This window comes from Dipodomys ordii, unplaced genomic scaffold (assembly GCF_000151885.1).
Source record: "Dipodomys ordii isolate 6190 unplaced genomic scaffold, Dord_2.0 Scaffold69, whole genome shotgun sequence".
Taxonomy (NCBI): Eukaryota; Metazoa; Chordata; class Mammalia; order Rodentia; family Heteromyidae; genus Dipodomys; species Dipodomys ordii.
In genome coordinates, this window is record NW_012267285.1 from 3,776,377 (window position 1) to 3,792,076 (window position 15,700).

The 15,700-nt window shown below is 54.0% G+C and overlaps 1 protein-coding gene across 1 annotated transcript; it reads right to left on the reverse strand.

Moving 5' to 3' along the window:
• On the reverse strand, positions 1 to 14,535 carry Bid (BH3 interacting domain death agonist). Its single transcript, XM_013023690.1, has 8 exons — positions 14,384 to 14,535; positions 13,953 to 13,984; positions 13,774 to 13,786; positions 6,977 to 7,046; positions 5,404 to 5,614; positions 2,740 to 2,885; positions 1,946 to 2,158; positions 1 to 402 (listed from the first exon to the last, which is right to left on the reverse strand). The coding sequence occupies exons 4-8, from the start codon at positions 6,986 to 6,988 to the stop codon at positions 391 to 393; spliced, it is 594 nt and encodes a 197-aa protein (XP_012879144.1). The 5' UTR covers positions 6,989 to 7,046; positions 13,774 to 13,786; positions 13,953 to 13,984; positions 14,384 to 14,535; the 3' UTR covers positions 1 to 390.
• Between the last annotated feature and the right edge of the window lie 1,165 nt (positions 14,536 to 15,700).

The window sequence follows — 15,700 nt, forward strand, 5'->3', positions numbered from 1 at the left end:
GACCGTGCCCCATTGTACTTTAATGATTAAACAGTAACTTTTTTAAACAAAAATTGTGGCTTTTTTCCCCTCTGCCTTACAGCCTGCTTTCTCATTTAATTTTCCAGCGAGAACCTGTGCAGCTGAGAAGGCACAAGGTTGTAGATCTGGGCGCTGTCTCGGCGCGGCCCCCCCCCCCCCCGGTCAGCTGTTACTGTGAGCATCACAGTGCAGAAATGGCTAAATGGGTCGCCAGCCCAAAACATCAGCCTGACAACCAGGGCAGTGACTCCTGTCCAGGGCTTGTCCTCTCGGGCTGTCCGGTGACGTGGCCACAGCTGTTCCTCCGACGGCAGCAGCTGTGCTCTGTTTCTGTGCAGTCTCAGCCAGTCCTGCTTCTGTGGGATGCCGTCAGTCTACCTCCTGTGCAAGGGTGGAAGAGTGGCAGAATTAACCACCAAATTCCCACCAGGATCTGGTGCCACGGCCAACGGTGCACACACTGCTGGATCCCTGCAGTGCACGCATCTCCTCGCTGCCATCTCCCAGGTTGCTGGGGTTCAGGAGGTGCCCTGCGACTCCCTGGGAAGAGCTTTCTGGGTAAGACCTTCCTTGGGCTCACTCTCTGCAACCGGGCAGCCCGACTTCACCTTTGCATCTAACCACCTATATAACCAACCACCGTAGCACAAGTAGGGGCAGCTACTGAGGGTCTGTTAGTTACCAAGAGGGTTAGACACCGCGGTTTCAAACACCGACATGTCCCCAGGCCCACTGCTCCCTAGTGTTTTTAAAACCCACAGAGGAGGAGGTCTGCCTGGCTTCTGCAGCAGATCCATTATCATCATTAAACGGACTTTACTTTTTTAAATGTCCATCATGGGATTTGAACTTGGCCTGGGTGCCATCCCCGAGCTCTTGGTTTTCGGGTGGTTCATTGGAAATAATAGTCTCACAGACTTTTCTGCCCCAGCTGGCTTTGAACCACAATCCTAAGATCTGTCTCCTGAGTAGTAGGATTAAAGGCACGAGCCACCAGGTTCTGGCTTAGTTTTTTAACACCTTGGTTATAGGACAGATGGGCTCCCTGGTTCGGGGGTTCTGTTCCTTGCTCTTGGTGTCTCCGACATCCTTAGCATGTTATTGTTGGTGTGGTTCTGGCAGGTGCTCTGCTTGACCTACGTCTTTTATAGCATGTTTTTTGTGTGTGTGTGTGTGTGTGGGTCCTGGGACCTGAACTTGGCCTGGGCTCTGTCCCTCAGCTCAAGGCAAGCGCTCTACCACTGAGCCACCTTCCCAGCCCCAGCATGGTTTTTTTTTTTTTTTTTTTTGGTGGGTTTTGTTCTGGTCCTGAGCCTTTTTGTTCTACCACTTTGACCCACACCTCCACTTCTAGCTTCTTGGGGATCAGAATCTCATGGACTTTCCTGCCCAGGCTGGCTTTGAGCCATGACTCTCAGCTCTCAGGCTCTTGAGGCACCAGAGCCTGGCCCAGTACCATGCTTTTTAAATTAGGTTGGTGAGGGAGCTGGGAAGGTGGCTCAGTGGTAGAGCGCTTGCCTTGCATGCCTGAGGCCCTGGGTTCTATTCCTTAGCACCACATAAGCAGAATAAAGCCAGAGGTGGCGCTGTGGCTCAAATGGTAGAGCGCTCACCTTGAGCTGAGGGCCAGCGCCCAGGCCCAGAACTTCAGGCCCCATGACCGGACCCCCCCCCCCCAAAAAAAAAAAAGTTGATACCCCGCACTTCTGCTAGGATTATCAGGGGTGAGGGGCACCGTCTCCTCCCCAGGCTCCTGCGAGACAGACATGTGGGCATGTGGGGCTGGCACTGCGGGCTCGAGCTCTAGCAAGACAGAAACTATTGAGACCGACATCAGGGCCAGCACCAGGGGCTCCGTGAGACAGACAGACACCAGAGCTGACACCACACAGGCCCCACCGCGGCCCCCACCATGGGCTCTTACATTTTGGACTAAGTTCCTCACGTAGATGAGAAGGTTCTGGTTAATAAAGTTCACTGTTGTGCGAAAGACATCACGGCACAAGGATGGTGTGAGGGTGACCACTTTTCTGGCCAGCAGCATTGCCATTATGAGGGTGGCCTTCTCTGTCTCCATGTCTTTAGGGTAGGCCTGGCCCACCTCCTTCAGGGCAGAAGCCAGGCAGCTCCTTCTGTCCTGCAGGGAGAAAGACACGGCTTACATACATTCTTCCCTCTTGAAAGATGGTCATGAATGGCCGGGCACTGGTGGCTCGTGTCTGTCATCCTAGCTACGCAGGAGGATGAGCTCTGAGGACCATGGTTTGAAGCCAGCCTGGGCAGAAAGATCCCCATGGAAACTCTTACCTTCAATTAACCACTCAAAAAATTGAGAGTGCTTGATTCCTCAGCACCACATAAACAAAAAGCCAGAAGTGGCGATGTGGCTCAAGTGGTAGAGTGCTAGCCTTGAGCTGAAGAGCTGAGGGACAGCGCCCAGGCCGAGTTCAGCCCTGCGACTGACAAAGAAGGTGGGAGTGTACTAAGCTTGAGCAAAAAAGAGCTTAGGGACAGAGTTCAAGCCCCACAACTGCCCCCCCCCCAAAAAAAAAGTCCTGAAAGGTGAGTAGGAAGAAGCGTTTCAGAGGCAGTGTGCCGCTGCTGTGTGGAGAGGCAGGCACATGCGCGTGTGTGCTGGCTCAGCAGACTGCTCGCGGGGACACGTGCAGGGAAGGAGCCCTGGACGAGCGCTGCTAGCTAGCCCCACTCCCGACTCACCTCCTCGCTCAGGCTCCGGTCCATGAACTTCGCGGCCAGACTGCTCACCAGCCCTGGGTGGATGCGGAGGTGGTGCTCCATCTCGTCCCCGGCTTGGGCCAGGTGCCTGGCGATGCTCCGGATGACTTCATCCTGACTTTCAGAATCTGCAGGGCGGCCAAGACAAGATCCAGATAACAGCCCCACTCCACGCCTGCCACCGCCGCCGCAGCATGCTCCAGTGTCCGCCCGCGGGGTCCCCTCAGCTGAGCCATGGTGCAAGGAGATTCCTCCATGCTACAAGGGAAGCAGACAGCCAGGGGACCCTGAGGTGTCGGCCCGCTTCCCGCGCTGCGGTGGGTGTGGCAGGGTTGGTTCTGTCTCACTTAAACCCTTAAGCTGTCTGGGACTGGCCGCCTCCCCTCAGAAAGCCTGTCAGCCACACCGGGCACGCCCCTTCCTCATCTTCCTTCCTTCCTTGACACTTTTACCAATTTCAGTTACTAGACTGACAGAAATTTCTACCACTTCTGTTCCCTCTGAGCCTGGCGCTACAGGTTGGAAGCAAGCCCAGGCAGACCAGTCCAAGAGACTACTCTCCATTTAGCCTGCTAAAAGCTAGGACTGAAGGCATGTTTCAAGCTCTGAGTGAAGAAGCCAAATGAGCAAATGAGGCCTCCAAGTTCGAGGCCAGGATCAACACCTGGAAAAAAAAAAAGGAAGGCAGGGGGGCAGTGGGAAGACCTTCGAGCCTGCGCTCCGGGTCTGGCTGGCTGGCTGCACTTCCGCACTGCTAGAGACCCAACACAAGCCTTCCCTGCGGCCAGTGAGTGTTCTACCACCACGCCACCCCGCCTTCTCTGCGGTCTGGACTCTGGTGCTGCCTCACAGACACAGCCCACACTTCCCTGCACAGGACCTTTCCAGTGCTCACGTCTGTCTGGCCTTCAAGTCCTTCTGACTTAATTCCCACGACTCCTTGTGCCTTCCAGAAGTCCTGGCTTTCCCACCCACAGGCTCTGGCTTACGCCATGCCTCTTCTCCTTCCCACCTGTCCCCCAGCCCAGCTGCACGCCAGCCGCAGAGCCTCCCCAGCCCTGTGCAGTTCGGGCTACCCACCTGCTCCTTCCTGCACCCCCAGTGCTGACTTGCCCCTGTGTGTCTCCAGAATCCTCTCCAGCTCTTGTGTGCACACCCCTTCTCTAGCCACCAGCTCAGCACCTCGGCAGCCACGCCCAGCCCATCTGGCCCTTGTGGACACATGCTATTCTCATCCTGCTCTCAAGTTCTGTGCAGGACTGTTTGTACAGGCCCACACTCTCCCAGAGCACAACTATGGTCAAGCGTGTGGCCCCACAGGCCAAGCCAGGCTCTGCCATCTGAAGGGGAAGGGTGGTGTCGAGAGCATGAGAAGAGTCAGCTTTTCATCTGGCGATGAAGCTAGTCCTGCCCGCTCTGCCAAACACCTCCCAAAGTGAGCAGGGCTTTTATTCCATTGAGGGCCGTCCAGAAGACACATCGTGGCTGGCTGCTGGCCTTCTGCACAACCACTAGAGGGCAGTAGCGTCTTGGATGACTGGTTCTCCGCCTAGTGATCTGAGTCTCAAAGGCGAGCTGACCCGAGGGCCTTGTGGGCTGGGCATGGGAGGGAAGGGGCCTGCACACACCCTCTGTTCTCTTAGGGTGCCCACCTAGACGCAGCACCAGGGACACAGGAGTGAATTCAGCTGCTCGGGAGGCTGAGATACAAGGCTGGACAAGGTAAAAATTAGCAAGACCCAACTTAAAAAAAAGAAAGCTGAGTGGTGGGTACGCGGCTCAGAAAAGCAGAAGGCCGAGGCGTGACGGACCGGCTCACCGGGGCTCTGGCTTGAGAACCCCTCCACCTTGTCCAACCAGCCTCATGAGGACCATTGTCAATGCTCTGGGCCTCAGTTCCTTATTCTCAAGTGAGGCTCAGAAATACGCAGTGCCTCCGATCATCTTACAGATCAGCACCAGGCAGACTACATGCGATGCAAAATTACTATAAAAACATACACTAGAGCCAGGTGCCAGTGGCTCACGCCTGTAATCCTAGCTACTCAGGAGGCTGAGACCTGAGGATCGCAGTTCAAAGCCAGCCTGGGCAGGAAAGTCCATGAGACTCTTATCTCCAATAAACCACTAGAAAACTGGAAGTGGCGCTGTAGCTCAAGCGGTAGAGCACTCGCCTTGGGCTGAAGAGCGCAGGGACAGCGCCCAAGCCCAGAGTTCAAGCCCCACGACGGATGGGGGGAAAAAAAACACCAGCTGGGCACCCATGGCTCACACCTGTAATCAAAGCTGCCCAGGAGGCTGAGGTCTGACAGTCGCGGTTCTAAGCCAGCCCAGGGAAGGAAAGTCTATCAGACTCCTCCAATCAACCACTCAGAAAGCCAGAAATGGCACTGTGGCTCCAACGTGCTCTAGTCTTGGCCTAAAAGCTCAGGGACAGCACCCCAGGCTATCAGTTCAAGCCCCACAAACTGACAAAAATCAGCCTTCTCCATTGGTCCAGACAGAATCAGGACAGCAAGCCATGGCGCAAGCCTTTCTAGGACACGGCCCTTGGGATGGCCGGCGGCTGAGCGGGACACACTGAGTGGAGAGGCCCCCTGGCCAGGGCCAGTCCAGGTGTGGGATGGAGACGCGCAAGGAGCCTACCTGCCTCTATTCTCCCGTAGGAGCGGCTGACCTGGAGGCCGTCGGTCTGCAGCTCGTCATCAGCACAGAACGGCTGCGGCAAAGCCCCGTCAAACAGCTCATGGCCCAAGGTGTCAAGCTCCTGCCGGAACTTATCCGAGGAGCTTTGGAGGAAGCCGAACACCAGAAGGCTTGTGATGCGCTCCCTCCCGAAGCCTGCAGCATTGCTGACCTACAATGACAAGGGGTCAGGGAAGTCTGTGGGGAGCCGGGCCAGGACTGGGGGCACCCTGCAGCTGGCCAGGCTCAAGGCCTGGGCAGAACCTCCACACACACCAGAGGGAGAGCTGCCCTTCTGACCCCCCAGGGTCCACCAGTGGGAAACGTCTGGATTATCTGGAAACTTGGTCTTTGCAGATGTAATCGAGTGAAGACCCCCGGTGTCTGAATAGGATGGTTCAGGCAGAGAGACAAGTGTAAAGACAGAGCTGGGAAACTCCAAGCACAGATGGCAGCCAGAGAGGGCAGAGGCCAGAACCACCTCCTCGCCCCTGAGGAACCTGCCCCATGAAACCCTGACTGCAGACTCTGCCTTTAACAATTGTGAGCAAGTGGGCCGTGGCTCAAGTGGTAGAGCGCTCGCCTTGAGCTGAAGAGCTCAGGGACAGCACCCATGCCTAGAGTTCAAGACCCACGACTGACCAAAAAAAGAAAGAAAAAAACCTGTGAGGAAATAAGCCTGTGAAAGCTCCCTGATTAGTGCCACGTGGTTTCCACAGCCCGGGCCTCTGCCCGTGCTAGCCCGCAGGCACCCGGGGTTGTAGGGAGAGAGTGGGGGGGAGGGGCCAGCGTCTGGGTGGGGTGAGAGGTTGGAGTTCAGTGGGGAGGGCTTCTGCACAGATGCAGCTGATATGCCCTGTAACAGTCAGCAGTAACATGTCGGACATGTCACAAAGGAAACAGACTGTTTATACAATATATACGTACTAGTGTAGGAAAAGTTAAAGGGCTAAATTTTGTTGTATATATTTATCATGGAGCCTGTGAGTCAGGTATCTTCACCGGGTTCCGTGATGGCAGTGACGGAAGAGGAAAGGAGGGGAGGCTGCTCTGCTGACCCCGCTGTGTGCCTCTTCTCACCTTGGGTGTTTCTGCCCACCCCCCTGCACTGAAAGACAGACAGGGCGGGGTGTGGACAGGGAGCCGTGCCCTGGTGCGGACGCCGCCTCTCAGACCTCTCCAGGACCGGAGAGCGGCCACGATGGCCCCCAGAGAGCCCTCGTAGACAGGCAGGTCTGCAAGGTGGCAAGCACACACACAGGACAGGCCCCGTCTCCTCTGCCCAGCTGCATCTGTGCCACCACCATGGTCCCAGGCTGGAAGCCCCGAGGGACACCCACAGACCCCCCTGAGCCCCTCCAGCCGCTGCGGGGCTCAGGTCCTTCAGACCCCTGTTCTGTTGCAGGTCTGAGGCACCCCTGCAGGCAGGGCTACTTTGCGAGGGTTGACCTAGACCCGCACCAACGTGCACATCCCAAGAGCAGAGGCCCTCGGCCCCCCCCCCCCCACTCACGCGAAAGCCTAGGAGGCTGACCTCAGGGTCCATGGCACAGCCGTGCTGGAGAGTGCTGGCTCACTGCTGGCTCACAGGGTCCTGGAGGGGCCTGGAAGAGGCACAGGGGGCGCCCCCCTCACGGGAGGACGGAGGGCGCCCCGGTCCCCATTACCACTCAGCCTTGGTGCACACCTGGAGTCGCCATTGCTATGACTTGCCAGGTCCGAAGCAAGCACTGGACTGGACGCCCTCACCCACACTGACCCACAGCCCATCCCCAACAAGACTGGACGCCCTCACCCACACTGACCCACAGCCCGTCCCCAACAAGACTGGACACCCTCACCCACACTGACCCACAGATCAGGCAGATGGGCGACATAGCATAAGGATTATTTTACAAACTAAATATGTATTACTTGGCAACTTTTCCATGAAAATTCAGGGGCTGGGAAGGTGGCTCAATGGTAGAGTGCTTGCCTTGAATGCATGAGCCCTGGGTTTGATTCTTCAACACCACATTAAGCAGAAAAAACCAGAACTGGGACTGTGGCTCAACTGGTAGAGCACTAGCCTTGAGCTGAAGAGCTGAGGGAGAGTGCCCAGGCCCAGAGTTCAGGCCGCACAACTGACATTAAAAAACTGACATTAAAAAAAAAAAAAGTTGGTCGGTGGCTCACACCTATAATCCTAGCTACTTAGGAGGCTGAGATCTGAGGTTCAAAGCCAGCCCGGGCAGGCAAAGTCCATGAGACTCTGATCTCCAATGAACCACCAGAAAACCAGAAGTGGCGCTGTGGCTCAAGTGGTAGAGCGCTAGCCTTGAGCTGAAGAGCTGAGGGACAGCGCCCAGGCCCAGAGTTCAAGCCCCACGATGGACCAAAAAAAAAGAGCTGGTGGGCCATGCACTGGTGGCTCACAAATGAGCCCAAATCCCACCTTCCTGGGAGGCTGAGAGCAGGAGGATCACAGTTGAAAGCCACCCTGGACAGGAAGTTTGCAACTCCTCTCCTCGTGCTACAGGAGGTACAGCGGTGAACCCGTCACCCTAGCCCCACGGGAGCCTGACAGAAGAGTCCGTGCGTGCCATCTCCCGGAGGGAGGCCGGGACAGCGGTGCGTGTCTGCAGGGAGCCTGTGGTGGTCCCAGCCCTGGCAGGAAGCCCCACCTGAGATGAACCCCATTACTGCCAAAACAACAACAAAGAAAGTAGGGCATCCGTCCACCTAGACCAGGGATCTGAAGAGGAGAGAGAGAAAGAGGAGGGAGGAAAAGGGGGAGGAGAGAGGAGGAAGGAGAGGGGAGAAAGAGGGGGAGAGAAGAATAGAGGAAGGAGGAGGGGGAGAAAGGAAGAAGGAGAGAGGAGAAAGGAGACAGGAAGAGGGAAAGAGCCATTTAGATTTATGTCTAGTTAATGCTAATTAACCAGGGGAAAAACCACAAGCTTGGGAAAGGCACATTAAAAAAAAAAAGTACCCTAGAGAACCAAAATGGCTTATCTCCAAGAACAACACGTGTGGTGGGAGGCACCCTTTACCTCAAGGGTAAACAGAACTCATCACATTTGGACGCCCGTCATGCATTTAAAGTACAGGCCAATCTGGGAGAACCCAAGCCCACCTGGTAAACGTACATCAATAGCGACTAGGAAGCCAGGCTCTGGCGACTCACGCCTGTCATCCCAGCTACTCAGGAGGCTGAGATCTGAGGATCACAGTTCTAAGCCAGCCCAGGCAGGAAAATCTGTGAGACTCTGATCTCCAATGAACCCCCAGAAAACCAGAAGTGGTGCTGTGGCTCAAGTGGTAGAGCACTCACCTACAGTGGAAAAAACCCAGGGATAGCACCCAGTTCAAGCCCCAGGAATGACCAAGAAAAAAGGTAATTAAAAGCAAAGATAGCCAGCGCCAGTGGCTCATGCCTGAAATCTTAGCTACTCAGGAGGCTGAGATCTGAGGATCATGATTCAAAAGATTCTTATCTCCAATTAACCTCTAGAAAACGAAGTGGCACTGTGGCTCAAGCAGTAGAGTGCTCGCCTTGAGCTGAAGAACTGAGGATAGCACCAGGCCCAGAGTTCAAGCCCCATGACCAACAACAATAACAAAGCAAAGATAAACACTTGTATTTGCATAACTTTAAGTCAGACCCTGCCTTTATCATATAAATACCATGACGTCTCCCCCTCTGGAAGCACCCACAGAGTGCCTCTCTTGCCTGCCTGCCCATTTGCTTACCCAATAAAGCTCTGGCAAGTTTTCAGAAACTCTTACTCTGCGTTGAGAGGGAAGTGGGGCAAACCTCCCCTGGGCCGGGGACAGAACCAGGAGCACCCGGCAGGGGCTCACAGCAGCAGGGCCGGGCCTGGGAATCTCCCCCAAGGCAGCCCGGCTGAGGGGAGGAAACCAGACCTGAGAGCCACCACCTGGCCTCACCCTCGGAACCTGTGAAGGTGTGCTTTGCTCCTGGGACAAATGAAGGCCAGGAATGAGTGGTACAAAGGGCGTGGCTCCTCTGGCTGTGACGGGAGGCGCCTGTGGGGGAGAAGGGGCCTGAAGGCCGGTCCCCAACCCATCCATCCACCTGGGGCCTTTCTGTCCTCCTCTGGTTGATCCCAACTTGGAAACAACAAAAGCACTAATAAAAATATTGACCAAATCCTGGCCATTTGGGACTGTTGGCTTTTCTGGATGGCCACTAAAAATAGCGAGTGGATGTCTCATGAGAAAGCCTTGGGCTGGCTGGTGTCCCTGCGGCTTACCGTGTTTCAGGATGGCTGCATTGTCCATGTGTGACTCAGTTCCCCAAATACCTTACATTTCCTCTGTACCACCCTGTAGGCCAATTTTGCTGGGAGACCTTGGTCTTGACACTGGAAAACCTTGTCAAAGTGGCTGTCAGGCTCTGGTGCTGACTCTCAGCTACTCAGGAGACTGGGGATCATGGTTCAGTCAGGCCAGGCAGGAAAGTCCATGGCACTCTTTTTTTTTTTTTGGTTGTGGGGCCTGAACTCTGGGCCCAGGAGCTGTCCCTCAGCTCTTCAGCTCAAGGCGAGCACTCTACTGCTTGAGCCACAGCGCCACTTCCGGTTTTCTAGTTATTTACTGGAGATAGGAGTCTCTCAGACTTTTCTGCCCTGGCTGGCTTTGAACTGTGATCCTCAGATCTCAGCCTCCTTGAGTAGTGAGGATTACAGGCGTGAGCCACCATCACCTAGCTTGACACACTTAACTTCAATTAAATACACACCAAGAATAGTGCCCAGGCCAAGTTCAAGCCCTAGAACCAGCATTTTAAAAAACAAAAAGGGGGCTGGGAAGGTGGCTCAGTGGTACAGCACTTGCCTTGCATGCATGAGGCCCTGGGTTCAATTCCTCAGCACCACATAAGCAAAAAGAAAAAAAGCCGGAAGTGGCGCTGTGGCTCAAGTGGTAGAGCGCTAGCCTTGAGCTGAAGAGCTGAGGGACAGAGTTCAGGCCCCACGACCGGACCCAAAAACAAAACAAAACAAACAAAAAAAACATGGAGTCAGGCACTGGTAGCTCACACCTGTAACCCTACTCAACTCAGGAGGCTGAGATCTGAGGATCATGGTTTGAAGCCAGCCCAGGCAGGAAAGTTGGTGAAACTCTTATCTTCAATGAACCACCAGAAAACCAGAAGCCCCATGACTAAAAATAAAAAAGTGGCTGTCATCAACCATTTCATGGAATGATCTAGAAGTCTGCTAGAGTGTGTGCACAAAAGAACTGGAGGTTCTAGTACCATTATCTGAAGTAACCAGATGCAGGAAGCAAGTATCCACCAGCAGATCAACAGAAAATCTGGTGCGCCCATGCAGGAAGGAGATTCCAACACACGCTGCGTGAGCCCTGAAGCCGCCGCCCTCCAGACGGGGCTCCCGCCTCGTCCACTTACATGGACAGAAGACAGTGAGGTGTGTGGGGAGGGCCTGTTGTTTAGTTCAAGGCTTATTGTCTCCGTTTAGAAAGACAAGAAAGTTCTGGAGACAGACAGTAACTATGATTGCACAATATAAATGTGCTGAAAACCACAAATGTGGAAATCATTCAGACTGTTTTATCATTGATTAAAAATGTAAGTTAAAAAAAGGAAGTTTCTCATTACACTGGAGCAAATAGCTGTAGAAAGGCGGTGGGAAGCCAGAGAGGAGCAGACATCGTTTTAGTTTCATTTCTGTTTACCCTAGCAGAGCCCACAAAGGGTTATGTGCTATACACAGTTGGGGAACGTGTTCCCGCGGGTGCCCAGAACACAGAACAAAGGTGTGGCACCATCTGCCATCAGAGCTGGCAATAAAGCTGCCTGCACCCAACCCAAGGAAAGCCCTGGAAGCCCTGGGCTCGCTGGCCAGCGCACTGTGTGGCAGAGCTGCCCAGGAGATGGTGGCCGCTCAAAGCCCTGCACCCCAAGACTCCAGTCTGTTTTGATTTTCCTCTCGCCTCTTGGAGGGGTCCAGGGCACCTCAGGGCCCGGGATGCTGGGCTAGCACCTTCACATTGGCTTCACCCAGCCCACCAAGACATGCTGCTGCCTCACAGCACCGGGAAGCTCCCTTCCCACACACTGCCATCCATGCACAGAGGCGCACTGACAGGGCCCAGTCACGGATTCACTTCTCTGAGCGAGAGCAGCAGAGAGACGGCGTCCATGTCTCCTGTGGGTGTAGTAGGTACTTAGCAAGTACCTCATGAAAAACTCAACCCGTGTTTTCTCTGAGAATAAGATATATTATGGGATGGGGAGAGCGACAGAAGGGGGAACGTGGATCAAGATGCTTTGCACTTACAAACTGAGTCGTGGAACTGAAAGCCCTTTGTATAACTACTTAAAAGTAATAAAATATACACACGTACTATTCGGGGCTGAGGTGGGGCTTAGTGGTAGTGTGCTTGCCTAGCACGTACAAGACCCTGGGTTTGACTTCCAAGGTGCGTATATGTGTGTGTTATATGTGAATGTTGTGTATATGTATGTGTTACATACATACACGTGTGTTTTTTCATACACGTGTGTTTTATGTATACATGTATGTTTTGTGAATACATGTGTGTTACATACACCTGTGTATATGTTATATATACGTGTATATGTGTGATGCACACGCATATATGTTTATGTATACATGTGTATGTGTGTGTTATCTACACGTGTGTGTGTGTGTGTGTGTGTGTGTGTGTAACAAGGGAAGCACACGCAGCCTCTCTTCTGGCTGGCTGGTGGCTGCTCTCTTCCGCTCTCCCAGGCAGCTCTTTCGAGAGGCTGACCAGGTCTCTTAGGCCCAGGAGCTTGCGCCCTCCCCGGCTGCCAGCCTCACTGCCTCTTCTTCACCCTCCTTGGACTCTGACCTCAGACCTTTGCCCTGACTCCCCTCCGCCCCCTCCCCCAGGTCTGAACCCAGGTCAGTCCTGGACAGTTCAGACAACCCTGATCTGCTTGCTATTTCTTTTCCTGTGGGATAGAAGGATGGATGGGAGTCTCTGACATCAGCAAAACTCTAACTTTCTAGTAGTCCCAGGTGGGGTTTCTCGGCAGGAGGGCCCGGAGCCCAGTCTTACACATGCCAGGCAAGCGCTACTGGGCTATACCCACTGGCAAAGGACCAAATCATTGCTATCTCCCAGAGTTAACTAATGATAGGATCAGGTAAAGAACACCCCGGAAGGGCCAGGGCTGCAGCTCAGAAGCAGAGCACTAGACTAGCCTGCAGACATACTGGTTTTCATCCTCAACACTGTCCAATTTTTTTGAATTGTGATTTTTAATCTTTAAAAGACTGGAAGGGATAGCAGGACTCACAATTAAGATCACCTGCCTGAGAAACAGCCTGAATTATTCATCAATTAAAAGTCACAACCAGATTCATTCTTAACTGGTGAGCTTTTGTTCTGTTCCTCCCCTGAAAGTCCAGTGCACAGAGGGGAAAACTGGGAGAGAGCAGAGAAGGGGGACTGTCCAAAAAGAAACATACTCCTCACCTGACTCACAGAGCTGCAACCCCTCTACACACCACCTTTATAACAACAACTAAAAAATTAATAATAAAAATATGGCATTTGCAGGAAAAAATCTGGTACATAAAAAGTCAACATCTGGCACCAAAAACTATTCTACAAAATATGCAATCTATGAAATCTCTGCTATGTAGGCGACTGGACAGGAAGTAAGATAATCTCCATTCTGAAAGCAAAGGCATCTATGAGCACACTCAGACAACCATTAAACCAAGCAGACTTTGCCAACGTTCACTTACAAAGCTGAGACCTACGGATCCCAGTTCAAAGCCAATCAGGCAGGAAAGTCCATGAGACTCTCATCTCCAATGAACCACCAGAAAACCAAAGTGGCACAGTGGCTCAAGTGGTACAGCACTCACCTTGAGCTGAAGAGCTGAGGGACAGCACCCAGCCCAGAGTTCAAGCCCCATGACCAAACAAACAAAAAACAGAACAAAGACAGGGCCGGGGGCCCTGGGTTTGATTCTCAACACAAACTCATAGTGATATTTTGCTTAGTATTATTTGATTTGATAACGATATGTGTATAGTTTTAACATATAAATGTACACTTAAGAGGGATAAACACAAGTACAATAAAATGTATACCTGTAAGGGGTGACACGGTCTGATGTGTAACTAACTTCTCTGTACATCACCACTTGTTTTAATGTATGCCTGTATTACACTCCTTACTGACAGACAATGAGACACAGCCTTCTCCGCCCCTGTGTGACACTGCCACCTGAGCAGTGCCTCCAGCCCCGACCAGACATGGCCTTTTTTGAGCTCAAGTTATTTAACATGCTAAAGATTTACCTTGAGATGTTAACTTCGATTCTTTTTTTTTTTAATTGAAGAGGAAGGCTCAATTCCAATTCTTTTTTTTTTTTTTTTTTGTCGGTCGTGGGGCTTGAACTCTGGGCCTGGGCGCTGTACCTCAGCTCTTCAGCTCAAGGCGAGCGCTCTACCGCTTGAGCCACAGCGCCACTTCCTAACTTCGATTCTTGAAAGACTTCTAAACGTGTCTCTGTAAGGGAATGAGGGTGCAGCTCCAGTGGTAGCACAAACAAGGCATCAGCCCCCCCCAAAAAAAACAAAACACACCAGGCGGGTGGTAGGGAAGGGGGGAGGCGGGGGGGGGGACCTGCTTAAAAAATACCAATGCATCTGAACTTGATTGGCACGCTCAGTCACAAGGCAACCTCTCTTCCATTTTAAAACATCTTAATCCTTCAATGAGAGGGAGGGAGGGAGGGAGGGAAGGAGGGAGGGAGGATCACACCCATACAAAGAGAGGCAGGACCTGGAAAATTGGAAGGAAGGAAGGAAGGAAGCAAGGAAGGAAGGAAAGAAGGAAGGAAGGATCACACCCATACAATGAGGGGCAGGCCCTGGAAAATTAGAACACAGAGAGAGCTTCCAGCACCTGTTCCACATCTTCAGCTCTGCTCAGGCAGGAACATGGAAAGAGAACATGGTGAAATGAACATGGTGTGGATGTTGGAGCCTGCTAGAATGAGACTTCACTTCAAAACGTTAGGGGAGGCTCACGTCCCTGCCTCTGATCACATAAAACAGTAGTTACAGAAATGAACTCCAGGAAATGGAAACAAGAGGTGGTTTTTCTTTTCTTTTCCTTTCTGTCTTGCTTTGTTCCTTTGTCTTTGGGAGGGGAAGGGGAAGGACGGAGAGTGAACCTGCAGGGGTGGTGCTGGCTAGACCTGCTGAAAACCCGCTATGGGAGGGAAGGGGCGGCACTGACTTAGGAACCGCCGCCCTCAGCACAGCACACTTACAGACGGCAATTGCAAAAAGCAATGTGGCTCTCGGTACAGGTCACAGGTGTGCTCGGTGGGCTTCCCGGAGGACAGGCCTGGCCACCTGCCCTGCCCCTCCCCTGCTTCCCAGAGCACAGGCCTGGTCACCCATCCGCCCCTCCCCTGCTTCCCGGAGGTCAGGCCTGGTCACCCATCCACCCCTCCCCTGCTTCCCAGAGCACAGGCCTGGTCACCCGTCCGCCCCTCCCCTGCTTCCCGGAGGTCAGGCCTGGTCACCCGTCCGCCCCTCCCCTGCTTCCCGGAGGTCAGGCCTGGTCACCCGTCTGCCCCTCCCCTGCTTCCCGGAGAACAGGCCCTGTCATCCACCCATCCCCTGCTTCCCGGAAGGCAGGCCTGATCACCGGCCCGCCCCTCCCCTGCTTCCTGGAAGGCTGACCTGGTCACTCGTCCTGCCCCTCCCCTGCTTCCTGGAGGACAGGCCAGGTCACCCCCCCTCCCCTCAGGCCCCACGGCCTCCACTGGCTCCTGCAGTCCCCCCCACCCTGCGGGCCTCACTGGGCCTCGCCACCCTTCCCCCCTCCTCAGTCGCCCGCCCTTCGGCCTCCGGGGATGCAGGAACTTTGCTGCCTGCCCCACCCAACCTTCTCAGCCCAGCACCCACGCCCGAGTCCACGGCCACGGCCACAGCCACAGCACCCATGCCCGAGTCCACAGACACAGCCCCACGCCCGAGTCCACGGACACAGCACCCACACCTGAGTCCACAGACACAGACACAGCCCCCACGCCCGAGTCCACAGCCACAGCACCCATGCCCGAGTCCACAGACACAGACACAGCCCCCACCCCCGAGTCCACAGACACAGACATAGCACCCACGCCCGAGTCCACAGACACAGCCACAGCACCCACGCCCGAGTCCACAGACACAGACACAGCCCCCACGCCCGAGTCCACAGACACAG

Coding starts and splice junctions, on each gene's coding strand:
- Bid (XM_013023690.1), bottom strand. Junction 2,886..5,403: donor CTACGGGAGAATAGAGGCAG/GTAGGCTCCTTG, acceptor GCCGCCCTGCAG/ATTCTGAAAGTCAGGATGAA. Junction 2,159..2,739: donor ACCGGAGCCTGAGCGAGGAG/GTGAGTCGGGAG, acceptor TTCTCCCTGCAG/GACAGAAGGAGCTGCCTGGC.